At 38.5% G+C, this 15252-nt stretch overlaps 1 protein-coding gene across 1 annotated transcript in view; it reads right to left on the bottom strand.

Annotated features, from left to right (window-relative positions):
• Positions 1-643: 643 nt before the first annotated feature.
• The window catches only part of LOC126481136 (piwi-like protein Siwi), a 127554-nt gene continuing 112945 nt past the window's right edge, over positions 644-15252 (bottom strand). Inside the window, exons 15-17 of the mRNA XM_050104686.1 lie at positions 14017-14287; positions 4536-4683; positions 644-1308 (exon numbers count right to left, since the gene is read on the bottom strand). Of these exons, the coding sequence (XP_049960643.1) occupies positions 1192-1308; positions 4536-4683; positions 14017-14287 (536 nt within the window). The 3' untranslated portion in view covers positions 644-1191. The remainder of the gene's footprint in view (positions 1309-4535; positions 4684-14016; positions 14288-15252) is intronic.

Consider the following 15252-nt stretch of genomic DNA (forward strand, 5'->3'; position numbering starts at 1 on the left):
TTTGGGGGTTTCGCCAAATGTCAGGTGTGTGTGTGTGTGTGTGTGTGTGTGTGTGTGTGTGTGTGTGTGTGTGTGTGTGTGTGTGTGTGTGTGTGTGTGTGCGCGCGCGCGCGCAGCGCGCGCGCATTTTTATCAATATGGAAACTTTCTTCCTGTTATTAGTAGACCTACCTAAGAAACTTCAGCACAACATCCTAAGTAATGTTTGGCCCTTAATAAAATGTGTTTGCTGAACCTCAGTCCAGGGCAGGCAGCAATTTCCTTACATCACCCAGAATGCAGTATTAGTTCTGTGACCTATTCCATTCAAATTACTTCGAAGAAAGCACCCGATACCTTCCATACAAAACTTAGGGTGACTGACGTTGATCTGAAATCCAACATGGACTGTTATTGGACATAATAATATATGAGTAGCTACTCAGCAGAGGACAGACGTGTTTGCAACTCACTGTTAAGACAGTAAACTGCTTTGCTATTGGTCAGTCCAAAAAAGCGCGCACGTGCGCGCCCGCACACACAAGCTATATTCTCAGTAAAATTCTTTTACATTGTAAGTTGAAAAAGTGTTTCATGCTCGCGCATTTGTTTTGTACACCTCACAAAACTGGAAAATACATGTGGACGAATTGGCAAGAAAATATTTTACAAAATTACAAAAATATATTTTAACATTAAACACAATGACTCCCAGATCACACAGAACATTCTTGCTCTATAGGAACATTTTATATACAAAAAACAATACTACAAAAAAGGAAAATTCCTGAGATTCTCAGAGATCTCTTAACAGTGTGTCAACAACTGTACAATCCAGAAAGCCTCCTTTCATGTTAACATCATGTACTAGAGAGTCTACAGCATCTCAATTGTCAGAAACACTATGAAACAAATATCATCGATATAAACGATCTGCTCATTATATTCAAATCTCCAGTATTTTAACAGAAATACTCATAAGGAACTCAAAAGGTCCTACAATAAATTATGCACTTACATTTTCACATTCATTTAACAAACCAACGGTTAAGCAAAATAATGAACTTAATTTAAAAAAATAAAAGATTAAAAGTGATAAATGCTTCCTTCAATGAAAGTACAAAATCCTCTTCAGAAGGCATTACTGAGTTTGTAAAACTCAAGACAACATAAAAGCCTTTTATTCTTTTCAGCATGTACTATTACTACTGCTTAAAGGAAATACAGCAAGTCTTCCAGTGCTGGTTGTGGTGGCCTGTGTAATGCTTGTCCAACAAGATATGCCAGCTTATGAGCATATTGGCAGGGGGCCGGAACACGGACAGTACCCTGAAAAATAAATTTTCTGTTCAGACGATTTCTCAGAATAAATTTACAATGTCTTAAAGATCTTTGTTTACTGGGGCTTAACACACAAACTGTTCACCTTTCCTCAATTGCCACATTGTACTGAATGTTATTCACAGTGCATTTAACAAACTGAAAACCATGTCAATGCTGTATACAATCCACTCGGTCTGCACTATTAAAACAAGAATCAAACATTTTGCAAAACTTGTCTCAAAAACAAACTACTTTCAGTATGCCTCTTCTGGCATTTTTGTTGTTTTAAGTTTAACAGTTTGGCAAACACCAGAACAGCAGAAAAGCGTCAAAATGAACTTGCCACTGCTTTCTTTCATATCACATCCAACTTCTTTTTATGTTGTCATATGAATTTTCCTAATTTTTTCCCCATTTACAATGATGTATTACTATTCAAACAATATTTGTTTTCTTGGACATTACCTAGAATGGCAGAAGGGGTCAATCAACACCACTGTTATTTGTCTTCTGAATGCATGTAAATTAATCAACTGGCAACAATCGCGCTAAGTTGTTGCAGTCATTGTTAAGTCTTTGCGCACACGAACACATTCCAATCTGGCACAATTTATATCATATCATTCAAGTAATATTATTTGTCCATGTAAGAAGTTTTCAAATGCGTCTTGTCAGCAGGGACTGCCTGAGTAACTGTTATTCTGATGTTTAATCGGTAACTGACTTCCCCAATGCAGATGAGGATTTTTTATCAGGCAAGTAAAGATTAAGCCATTGTAAGTGAGGAAGGATTATTGGAGGAGGATTCAGATGGTGGTCTGTGTCAATCCTTACCCAACTCATCACAGCAGAACCAGCTGCATATCTCTAAAAAGAAGACTGCTAGTGATGGAACCAATTCGAAGATGGCTAATTTTTCATCTCCTTGAAGATCAGTTTTGAACATTCTACAGGAGAGAGGAGGTCCCACTATTTACATTTGCAAAAGAGTAAATGATTGCCATCACTGCTTTCTGTCTTACTTGTGATGATGCAATGCTATATCTACAGAATCAAATGCTCATAAAGTATTAAAAACAGTTAACCATGTCACTTTAGGAACAGGAAAAATCAATAGGTGTCGTACGTTCAGGGTGTCATTTGCACAACCATACATCAATGAATGACATTCAGTTGCAATCATGGAGACCTACTTTGAATAGCAATGTTATGGCATGAAACAGATTTCAGGAGTTTTGATAAAAATCCAATCCGAGCCTAATGCCTGCCAGCCAACAAATTTGCTCTTGTATCCAAAATTTAGGGAAAGTTCATTAAGTCAGTATTGGTTATTACCAGCCTGGAAAAAAAAAAACAACTATAGACAAGCAATTATTACCAAGCAAAGTAAGATTCAGGTTCACTTAATTCCTACCTCACAAACCTGACAAATACAGTCTCAGATTTTGGATTGCCGCCAATATAGCAATGAAGTATATACGTAATGCCTCCCATACCTTGGAAAAAGAGGACACACAGAAAGAAGCAACCACTCAAAGTCCATTGACGTTCACCTCATGGAGCCACTTCCAAATCAAGGAAGAAATGTAATGACGGACAACTTCTTCACATCTCTACAACTGGATAAGAAGCTCCGAGAACGGCAAACTTCATTAGCTGGTACAACGAAGAAGATCCATCATAGAATTCCTGACAAGGTAAAGATGCCATATGCTAAAATACACTTCACGAGCATCCTGAACAATACTGGCAGCACATGCTGCATCCACTGTGACAGTATACCCTTAAAAGAAGAATTAAGATGTCTTTCTTCTAATTACACTGCAAACTGAAACAGTAACAAGCAAAGTAGCAGACTGGAACCCTAACATTCTACAGTGCAACAATGTATCAATTGGAAGTGGTTGATCAAATTACCTGTAAATGAACTAGAAAGGTCACAAATAGGAGATGGACAATGCATGTCTGCTACAACATCCTGGACATGGCAACAAAAAAATGCATGATCATCTACCAAATAGTAAAGAACAAGAAAATGGAAAGTATTCAATGAACTGTGGATGAAGCCCCAACAGGCATCACATTCATTGAGTGAAAATAATAGTGCATTGAGAATGGCTAGCTTCTAGCTGCAAATCTAGACCTGCCAATAAAATTTATAAAGAGCGACTGATCACTGCAATCTATAATTTACAAGGAAAGGAAGAAGTTCTTACTTTAGCTACCAAATGTACTCAAGGAAACTAAAGAGCAGCAAGAGGAACAGGCAAAATAAGAGGATATGGCTTTCACTATCCGTCCACGTTAGGAGTTTTCCATTGTGCTCTGCAGATTTTCTAGAGCACAATGAATGGTCACAAGCCATGGTTACCAGCAGCAGCTCACAATTCATAGGAATTATTAGAATTTTCTGTGACTGAGGAATTTCCTTTCCCGGCTCTAGTGAGAGTGTGTTATAACGCGTTCACAAGAGCAACAGTGTCCCATTCTTCTGATGGCACAATCATTTGCTAACAAACTAACGTCCAGAGAGTGTTATGAAATCAACCCCCCTTAAGGAACCTCAATAATAAGAAGATTTTTGCGTTGTTACACGATTCCAAAATTTGAGGAGACGATGTTAATAAATGTCCTTTTCCCTGGAGTATAATTTACCAGTTTTTTCATCTACGTGCATTCCACCATTTCCACCTCAGTCATTGGTGATAATAGCTGTCTTGTTTGAAAAATTTCCTAAATTATGGATGGAATTAATACCCTGTCAGTTGTGCTGACATCATTTACTTGTATTCCATTGCATGTTACAGATAAATCATTTGGCCAACTCTCATTGTGTTCACTTACCGAATTCACACAGACATTACACTCAGCTCTTAATAAGAATCACAGTAGCTTCATGATATCCTTTAGACATGACGAAAGATGTCTCCTATATTTTTAATAGAACTTAAGTTCAGAATCAGATGGCTGATAGCATCAATGCTTAAGGTTAAATCTAATTGAAAGAACTACAAACATCTTTAAGCATTGTAGCAACCACTTGCACTGCCAGACAAAGTTGACAAAAGCACAGCTGGATGTCATGGATCATCTTTTGCCACAAAGAGAGCGGCACACAATGCATACTATGGACTCTTCCATTATACAGTTATAAATTAAATATTTTCATACTAACAGGTAGTAGCTTATATTTCACTGAACTGCAATTTAAAAAATCAGTTACTATTACTTACACTCCAGTTGTAATACAGATGTGTCAGTTTATATGTCAGTCGCTGCATTTTGTCAGCATCCAGTCCACTATTATCAGAGATGACATTGTATGCTGTTGGGCTTACAGTACCTTGTCGCACACTCTGTGATACTATGAAAAAATCGTACCTGGTGGGGGGAAAAAAAATTTAAATTTAAAGCCGTACCACAAAATGGGTGGCACACCAGAAAGCAACATTTCTTGACATTCTACATATTTCTATATATGTTATATTTTTTTAAGGATATAGATTGAAATGTGGGAGTAAACATTGAAAACTTTACACTGAAAAGTTATTTACAGCTATTAAAAAGGGGTACAAAAGGAAATCTCCTCACAAATACTCTGAACGTCCATTACTTTTTCTTCAGTTACTAGAACTATTATCCATTTCAAGAGCAACATCGAAGTGCTGTACACGACACTAACATGACAGATCCATGCACCTTCCTGCAACTGTATTTGCAGAATAAATGGTGACTACCAGCTAAAATACAAACACTACAATTTATATTTTTTCATGTAGATGAAGCATTAGTCAATTACAGTATCACAGAAATGTTAATGACGCAGAATCTACTTGCTCAAAGCTCCTTTACTTTTTCGCTTCTGCATAAGTCTCCCCCCACCCCCAATTGTTGAAGACCAATAGTAAACTGTTTGTTTGCCTGTATCCAATTGGCTAAGTCAGCTTAAGGGCGGGAGGAAAGCAAGGGCAACGACCTTTGATAGAACCATGCCTAGAAAAGCACTAAGGTGTTCAAAGCAACATCAGAGTTGACAGCTTCACACCAGGATTCTTCCAATGAATCTGACTCTGGCAATCTGCCTTTACAACTCATTGGGTGCGGTGATTGGACCATTGCCCCACATAGAAAGGGTGTTTGAAATTTCAGGGTCCTAACTAACTGGGATGTTGACAGAGAAACAAAAAATATGCTTGTAAAGCACCGATGTGTCGGAAACGCATATTATTACAGTACCGAGTACGCAAGGAGGTTATTGTGTTTGATTGAGAATTAAACTGTCGTAAATGTTTTCCTTCGCATCACTGTTCTGATCACTATTACATTAAAGTAGATGTTTAAAATGAGCACCATTAAGCACAGTGTAGAGCCAGTATCAACAAGGCAGGTTGTCCGGTGTTTACTGGAAAAGTGTGGTGTGCTCTGTGTTTGTATGCATGCTGCAAGAATTCTTGCAAACAATTCCACCTCTGAGGCAACAATGGTTGAATACACCTTGCCTTTCATGTTGCCTCAGAGAAGGAAGTCTAATGGGGTGAGGTCCAGGGATCTTGCAGGCCAATGTACAGCCGATCCAACAATTTACAAAAGGTACTGGTTATCACTGCTCAGCCTGGTTCCGCGAAGTGCGCTGGAGCTTCATCGTGCCAAACCCACATTCTCCTCTTCATATCTATGGGTACCCATCCAATAACATTGATAAGCAACATGTAGGGACCAAATAATTAGTTACCCACGATATCCACAGGCTTACTGCAAAATGTCTTTAATAACCTCACACAACTGTAAAACATGGTTTTTCATCTGATCATACATGCAAATGGTGACTACTGTAAATGCCTACCCGAGTAAACTGTAAACGTGACTTCAGAAAAACAAGGGTGTTCACTGGCTCATTGCAGGAACCAGCATATGCACTCAAGACAAGATGGATAGTCATCTGGTCCCATGGCTTATACTCTCATTGGACAATAATAATGAAGCAGCTGCTCATGCAACACATCCCCTACTAAACTATGGTGAATACCAAGCACAGCAGCAATTACTTGAGTACTTGTCTCTGGACTGTTCTCAAATTGTAACAGCACGACTTTCTCGACATTAGGTGTATACACTGTTCATGGTCTGTCCGCATTAGCCCTGCTTATCATCAGTGCACTAGTTCTTTCCAGTCGACTGTGTACTACAGTAAATTTGCGATACTGTGGAGATTGCAGTCAGGGAAGTGTTTACGATACATTCACTCGGCTCAGACAAACATCTTTAGGCAGACCGTACACAAAGTGCATGTGTCTCATTTCTCCCGACGTGTCGTACTCCCTGTTGACAATGCAACAGTCATACAAGTATTAGTGCTATCTGCTGTTGACTGACTCAGTGTCAAAGAACAAAGACAGTGTCAAAGAACAAAGACCTTTGAACATATTACATATCTCAAACCAACACCTACTACTACTACTACTACTACTACCACCTGCTCCACTTGTGCATTATCTATCCAGGCTCAGTGCTCACACAATATCTGTGTCCGACACACGGTTGCTTTACGAAATGTATTTGTTTTTGTTTCCTGTACCACCCCTGTTAGTTTGGGTACTGAATCTTTGAAACACTGTGTAGTTCAACACCCTGTATACTCCCTAGTTATTTAAATGAACTACAGGAAACACTGAATATCTGCTGCTAAGTAAGACCATTTATAAGAGGGCTTTTCAGACTGTACGAATCTCTGGAAACTCACTCTGATAAATACTATAACTCCTTTATTCATACACAAATGATGATTTTAAATAGTGTTGAAAGTTGGTGTCTCCACAAAATGCTTCATCAAATCAAGTGAGAGCTATAACCGTGAATACACTGAACTAATCCATTAGCTAATTCCTTTCCAAATTCAAACCATGTCAATTTTAACTTAACTGAAATTGACCTGACACACATTGAATTGGCTACCCTGGTACAGGCCTATTGCGTGCAAGTGATGCATGACAAATTTTTGAATCTTGCACCCAGTCTGCAGCAACATTTGATATATCTGTTCCTTTTACATCCAAGAGGGCATGGTCATCAGGAAAAACAAAACTGGCATTCCGCATATCAGAGCATGGAATATTAGATTCCTCAATGGGGCAGGTAGGTTCAAAAATTTAAAAAGGCAAATTGATAGGTTGAAGGTAGATACAGTGGAATTTGTGAAGTTTGGTGCCACCAGGAACAGGACTTCCAGTCAGGTGAATTCAGGATTGTAAGTACAAAATCAAATAGAGGTAATGCAGGGGTAGGTTTGAGAATGAACAAGAACAGAGGATCATGGGTAAGCTACTTGGAACAGTTTAGCGAACGCATTATCACACCCAAGATTGACACAAAGCCCACACCCACCACAGTAATACAAATTTATATGCCACCTAGTTCTGCAGGTAACGAGATTGAAAAAATGTATGATGATAAAAGAAATTACTCCGTTAAGGGAGACGCAAATTTAATCATGATGGGAAACTGGAATTCGATAGTGAAAGGAAGAGAAGGTAAAATTGTGGGTGAGTATGGACTGGGGGAAAAGAATGAAAGAGGAAGCCATCTGATAAGAGTTCTGCACTGAGTATAATTTAATCATCATTAACATGTGATTTAAGAATGATGAAAGAAGGCTGTATGCGTGGAAGAGACCTGGAGACACCTGAAGGTTCTAGATTGATTATCTAATGGTAAGACAGATTTATCTAATGGTAATACAGATTTCGGAACCAGATTTTACATTTTAAGCCATTTCCAGGGGGCAGATGTGGACTAACCACAATTTATCAGTTATGACTCGCAGATTAAACCAAAGGAAACTGTTAGGAAATTAAGGGGGGTAGGCCGTCAAACGGGCGTCTTGGAGCAGGAGAGACACCACAGGACATTTTAATTTCCCACTGTCTATACTTTTACGAATAAATTCATAAAACTTTGTCAGCTTGACCAGGAAGGATTCAGGATTCACAATCATAGCAGTGGAAGTTCGAAAAAATAACAAAATAATTTTTTGTACATGTGATAGTTCATTTTTTCGCATCTATTGGCTGCATTTGTTGCTATAGGTACATGTTTCTTCATAAGTAAGAGAGATTCTTCAATGAAATTTGCACAGCATACAAACCATACTTACAGGTGTATGAAACTCTATTAAGTTATTTAATTTATGAAAAAAATGAATGTGCTGTTACATTTTGAACTTCATGTTTAGAAAAAACTCAAATTTTATAGTTAATTATCTTGATTTTTACCACAGTTTTTAATAGATTTGGGAAATTCTAGAGTTTCATACACCTGTAAGTACGGTTTGTACACTGTGCAAAATTCATTGAAGAATCTCCCTTACTTATGAAGAAATTTGTACCTATAACAACAAATGCAGCCAATGGTAAGTGAAAAAAGGTGAAATAAATGAAAAAAAAATAATAATTTTCTTATATTTTTGAACTTCCACCACTATAAGTGTAAATCCTGAATCCTTTCTGGTCATTCTGACAAAGTTTTATGAATTTATTTTCAAAATTATAGACAGTGGAAATTAAAAATTCCTGTGGTGTCTCTCCTGCTTCAAGTCGTCCCGTTTGACGTACTACGCCCCTTAAGGAGATGGGATGTGGGTAAGCTGAAAGAACCAGAGGTGGTTGCAAGTTTCAGATGGAGCACTGGGCAACTACTGACTACAACAGGGGAAAGGAATACAGTGAAAGACGAATGTGTAACTTTGACAGATGAAACAGTGAAGACAGCAGAGGATCAAATATGTAAAACAATAAGGCCTAGTAGAAATCCTTTGATAACACAAGACATACTGAATTCAATTCATGAAAGGAGAAATACAAAAATGCAGCAAATGAAGCAGCTGAAAGAATACAAACATCTAAAAAAAAATAGATTGACATGATGCACAAAATGGCTAAGCAGGAATGACTAGAGGACAAATATAAGGATGTAGAAGTATATAGAGGGTCTATACAAGGGAGACATGACATTACAGGAAATTTTATAGAAATGGAACAGGACGTAGGTAAAGACAAGATGGGAGATGATATACTGCGAGAAGAACTTGATAGAGCTGTTAAATATTTACGTTGAAACAAGGCCCTGGGAATAGACAACATTCCGTCAGACCTATTGATAACCTCGGGAGAGCTCGCCATGACGAAACTCTTCCATATGGTGTGCAAGATATAGGAGACAGCCAAATATCTTCAGACTTAAAGAGGAATGCAGTAGTTCCAATTAAAAGAAAGCTGGTGCTGACAGGTGTGAATATTATCAAACTATCAGTTTAATTCCTTACAGAAGAACGGGAAAACTGGTAGGAGCTGACCTTGGGGAAGATCAGTTTGGATTCTGGAGAAACGTGGGCAGATGCGAGGCAATAGTGACCCTACAACTTGTCTTAGAAGCTTTGTTACGGAAAGCCAGATCTACATTTATAGCAATTTTAGATCTAGAGAAAGCTTTTGATAATGTTGACAGAAACACATTACTCTTCGAAATTCTGAAGTAGCAGGGATAAAATACAGGGAGCAAAACGCTATTTACAAGTCGTACAACAACCAGACTGCAGCTATAAGAGTCTTGGGGCATGAAAAGAAAGCAATGAGTGAGAAGGAGTGAACAGGGTTGTAGCCTACTGCCGATGTTATTCAATCTGTACACTGAGCAAGCAAGTGAAGCAAACTAAAGAAAAATTTGGAGAAGGAATTAAAGTTCAATGCAAGGAAAACAAATTGCAGGATTGGTCCATGACATTGTAATTCTGTCAGAGACACCAAAAAGAAAAGGAAAAGCAATTGAACAGAATGGACATGTCTTGAAAGGCAGGTATAAGATGAAAGCCAACAAAAGCAAACCAAGGATAATGGAATCTAGAATTAATTCAGGTGATGCTGAGGGAATTAGATTAGGAAATAAGACACTAAAAGTAGTAGATGAGTTTTGCTATTTGGGCAGTAAAATAACTGATGAGAGCCAAAGTAGACGAGATAAAATGTAGATTGGCAATGGCAAGTAGAAAGTTTCTGAAGGAAAGTAATTTGTTAACATCGAATATTGAAGTAAGTGTTAGAAAGTCTTATTTGAAAGTATTTGCATGCAATGTGGCCATGTATTACAGTAAAACACGGATGACAAATAGTTAGACAAGAAGAGAATAGAAGCTTTTGAAATGTGGTGCTACAGAAGACTGCTGAAGATTGTATGGATAGATCACATAACCAATGAGGCGGTACTGCATAGAATTCAAGAGAAAAGAAATTTGTGGCACAACCTGACCAGAAGAAGGGATTAATTGACAGGACACATTCTAAGTCATTAAAGAGAATCACTAATTTAGTACTGGAGGGAAGCGCGGGGGTAAAAATCTTAGACGGAGACCAAGAGATGAATACAGTACGCGTATTATGAAGGATCTAAGTTACAGCAGTTATTCAGAGAAGCAGTAGCTTGTGCAGCATAGAGTAGCATGTAGAGCTGCATCAAATCAGTCTTCACACAGGAAACACCACCAACATGTGATTATTGCTTACAAGTAGAAGTCCCCAACAGTGGGATCGACTTTTTGAAACCACCTATACTGCTACGTAGGTTAAAAATCCCACGTATCTTACACTGCAACCATTCACCCTGATGGGCTTTTGTTTGCAAATCATTGATAAAAATATTCAAAGTTTTGCACGATGCTCATTAGTGTTTAAGTTGTAATACGTGGATTGGTTGTGTGGTTTAATGGACAGGGTAAGGACTTCACATGCAGAAGGTTGTGGGTTCAAATCTTGTCATATGCATTAAATTTTATTTTATTTTTAAATCTTGATCTAAATGACTGATCTTTATTTATATTCAATTAATTTATTTAAATGTACTTTTTATTTCTATTCCTTTGTCACATAATTTTAATCATAATATTAACTTCTTCATTTGCTCTCTTTTTTCTTCCTATCATTCTCTTTCCACTTGAAATCTTTGTTCATGTGTTTTTAATTAATTTTGTATGTTGATTTTGGTATAATTTCTTTTGTCTTTATCATCCTATTTGTTTCAAGTTCATGCACTTATTGTATCTATTCCTCATTTTGCTTGAATTTCATTTTACTTATAAACCCTTCCTTCATTTAGATCTTCATCGGCGTTATTTTTTCCATAGTGCGATAGAAATTTAGACTCCTTTTTAAATGTTTGTGAGATTACTGTGCACATCTTGTAATGAAAAATACATTTTTCACATCATTGCACAGTCAATGTAAATAGCTTGGTTTGTATCTTGTTTTTTAACCGAGAGATCAGAATTTTAAATAAGTGAATATTATAATAGATAAATATAATTAAATTCACATTAGCAAAAATTCCGAGAAGAGAATGAATGATATAAAGAAATAATGAAATAGTTATATGGTGATCAAAATGGCGTGACAAAGGAGTAGAATCGCTCTATTGTCATCCTCCCGGCGGATAAAGGCTCCACAACTGTGGTACTTGACCGTGTGGAGTATGTGGCAGAAGGACTGCATCAACTCTCCAACACCTCAACCTACGAAGCTGTTACCCAGGATCCCATTCCCTCCATCCAGACTGAGCTGGGCAAATGTATCTGCTCCAGTGACGAATCCCTCAGCAATTACACCAATAACCTGACCAGTGCTTTCCTCTCCCCCAACTACCCTGCAGACCTTGTCCACAAACAGATCTCCCGAGCAATACATTCCTCCCCGTCCCACAACAATGTTCCTACCCCCAGACCACACAGAAGCATCCCCCTTGTCACCCAATACTATCCTGGCCTAGAATACATCAACAAATTACTCCGCCAGGGATATGACTTTCTCAAGTCAAGCCCCGAAATGAGATCATCCCTTGACAATATTCTCCCCACACCACCCAGAGTTGCCTTTCGTCACCCCCCTAACCTCCGTAACATCCTTGTCAAACCCTGCAATATTCCCAGACCACCTTCTCTACCCACTGGTTCCTACCCCTGTAACCGACCCCGCTGCAAAACCTGCCCCATGCATCCCCCCACAACCACCTACACCAGCCCCGCTACTGGTAAAACATACACAATTCAAGGCAGGGCCACATGTGAAACAACACATGTCATTTATCAGCTGACATGCCGGCACTGCACAGCCTTTTACATCGGTATGACGACAACTAAACTGGCTGAGCGCATGAACGGGCACAGACAAACTGTCCGCCAAGGAGATGTCCAATACCCAGTACCAGAACATGCCCTCCAGCATAATTCTAGGGACGTAGGAACCTGCTACATCATATGTGCCATTTGGCTTCTCCTACCAAACACCAGTCCCTCAGAACAGAGGAGATGGGAACTTGCACTCCAACACATCCTTTCATCCCGCCATCCCCCTGGACTGAACCTACGTTAACCAACCTCACTCCCATTTACTCTTCAGTCTTGTCCTTTTTCCCTCTCCTCTTTAGCCATTCATGCATCTTTTCATCCTACATAGTTGTGTTTATCTTTATACTATATACCTCTTTACTTCTGCATGCATACTCTTTGGTTTGAAGCTGGCACAGTACTTAACAGTAGAATATCTTTGGCTTCCCTCTGACAACCATGCCTCCATCCTTGCTACCCTCCCTGTTTACCTTTCCCTGTTGCTTCATAACCTGGGTTGTGAGTAACTGAATCCACTTTCCCTTCTTCCCTTCCCCCCCCCCCCCCCCCCCCCCCCCCCTCCACCCCTCTCTCATCCCTGATGAAGGAACAAAGTTCCAAAAGCTACGAATGTAAATTTTCTGTTCTGTTTTGTGTATATATCGGCTGTACTGAGCTGAGGTAAGTACTGGCCAGCCCCTCTATCTCTATGTTAGAAATAAAATATTACATTTAAACCAATTAATACAAATAATGATAAAAATCATTTCAATAAACATTTAAAAATAAGATGATTTCACGTGCCTGATGAGACTTGAGCCCACAACCTCTTCTATGTGAAACCCTTATCCCATCCATCATGCCACGCAAACCGTCTTCATAATGGAACTTTTTTGATCTACTGAGTGCCATGCAAAATTTCAAAAATTGTTTGTCAATTACTTGCAAATCTGGGTCAACCAGGATGAATGGTGATACATGAGATCTTAAACCTCATCACCATATATTTGGTTTCAAAAAGTTGATTCCACTGCTGGGGACCTCTCCTTGTTGCAATATTACCATTGTCAGCTTGTCACATTAGAACTAGTAAAAAATATGTAGATTTGGACACTGTTAAAATCTTATTATTCCAAACATTTGATTGGAGTTCAATTGTTTGCTTCCAGATACAAAGAACCTGTCGCATCAGCCCTGTGCATATTATGTGAGTCTTGGATGCTTAGCTGTTGAGCACTGAAGGTCTGTATCGCAGATGTATATGGCCTGCATATCTACCGTGCGACAAGTTAGGAAGTGCTCATTCAGTGCAATACATTTGTAAAGAATATAAATGTATTATACAACAGACATGTATTATTCTTTAACCACTGACATGTGAGTATCATTTTTAGAGAGAGATGCATGAACTGTCCTATTTCAAAGCAATTCCTTGCACACCATTCTCTCTCTCTCTCTCTCTCTCTCTCTCTCTCTCTCTCCCACACACACACACACACACACACACACACACACACCCACCACCACCACCACCACCACCACCACCACTATTTAGAAATGATGTAACATACCAGCTAGGATTTGTTATGACGTCATCCACAACTGTTCCTGGTGGAGGATTTCCTTGTTTCAGGAACAACCTTGTATTTATTCTTTTTGTCACTATGATTACAGCCAGCTTGAAAGCTGCAGAACCATATACTTCCTGCAGCCTCTGCTTCAACAAGGCCACCTCATGTTCAAAAACGTAATGCAATTGTCCTTCTCCAACACCATCACGATACAGAAATATTCGCTGTGGGAGAGAACCCTGGTTCACTTGCTGGTATTTCCGCAAAGCTTCTGTAATTCACAAAGGAAGAAAAGCGCTATAAAGCAAGTGTGACAATTTAAAACCATTGATTCATTAGGGTTTACTTTCTCAACATCATATGAGAAGAAAAAAAAAAGCAACCATGAATGCACATATCTACCTTACTGGTACAAATTAGATCTATTTTCACACCTGAATAGTATCTTAACTAAATGCAATACAGTGAAACCCCACTTTTACTTTTGAAAGGAACTTCAAACAAAAAGTGTGCAAAAAGTGGGAAAATGTAAAACGTGAGAAGTAACATTTTAAGCTGTTAATGTTGTGTTTAGGATACCCCCTTGCATTTTTGCACTTCATGTATGATATGTGTACATAACAGGCATCAAAAGACTTATCAGGGACTTGCTTATTATGTAATAAAGGTTAATTATCTAATAACAGTTTATGTAACTGGAACTGATAACTGTCTAGGAAGTAGGAACGTTTGACTCAATTTCATACATCATGTTTTTGAAAGCCTGCAGCTGTCATTCATTATTTAAATAATGAAATACTGCGCTAGTTACGTATTTTGTCATGCTTAGCACGAAGTGTTTTGAGAATATTTTCTCACTGTCAAGTGCAAGTATGTACATACGTATTTTGTGTCGTGTTTGAATGTGTGTCATTCTGCGTCCCTTCCACTGAAGTCATCTTTTTAAGGTTATCAAGTACTGTGCCTCCTCAGGTATATGGAAACCCACACACATGAAAACTATCACTCACATTACAAAAAATATGTAAGTAAATGCTGCACTTGATAACACAAATAAATTCTCAAAACATGTTTTGCTCAGCATGAAAAAACTACATAACCAGCGCTGTGTTTAAACTGAAAACGTTACAGCAACACAAGGTGAATGACAGTGTCAGGAGATGATCATTTTTTCTCGTGTAGTAGTTTCTATGGCCTCTAGTCCACTGCACACCACTTCATTTGGCACTATCTGCC

Source organism: Schistocerca serialis, chromosome 5 (genome assembly GCF_023864345.2).
Source record: "Schistocerca serialis cubense isolate TAMUIC-IGC-003099 chromosome 5, iqSchSeri2.2, whole genome shotgun sequence".
Taxonomy (NCBI): Eukaryota; Metazoa; Arthropoda; class Insecta; order Orthoptera; family Acrididae; genus Schistocerca; species Schistocerca serialis.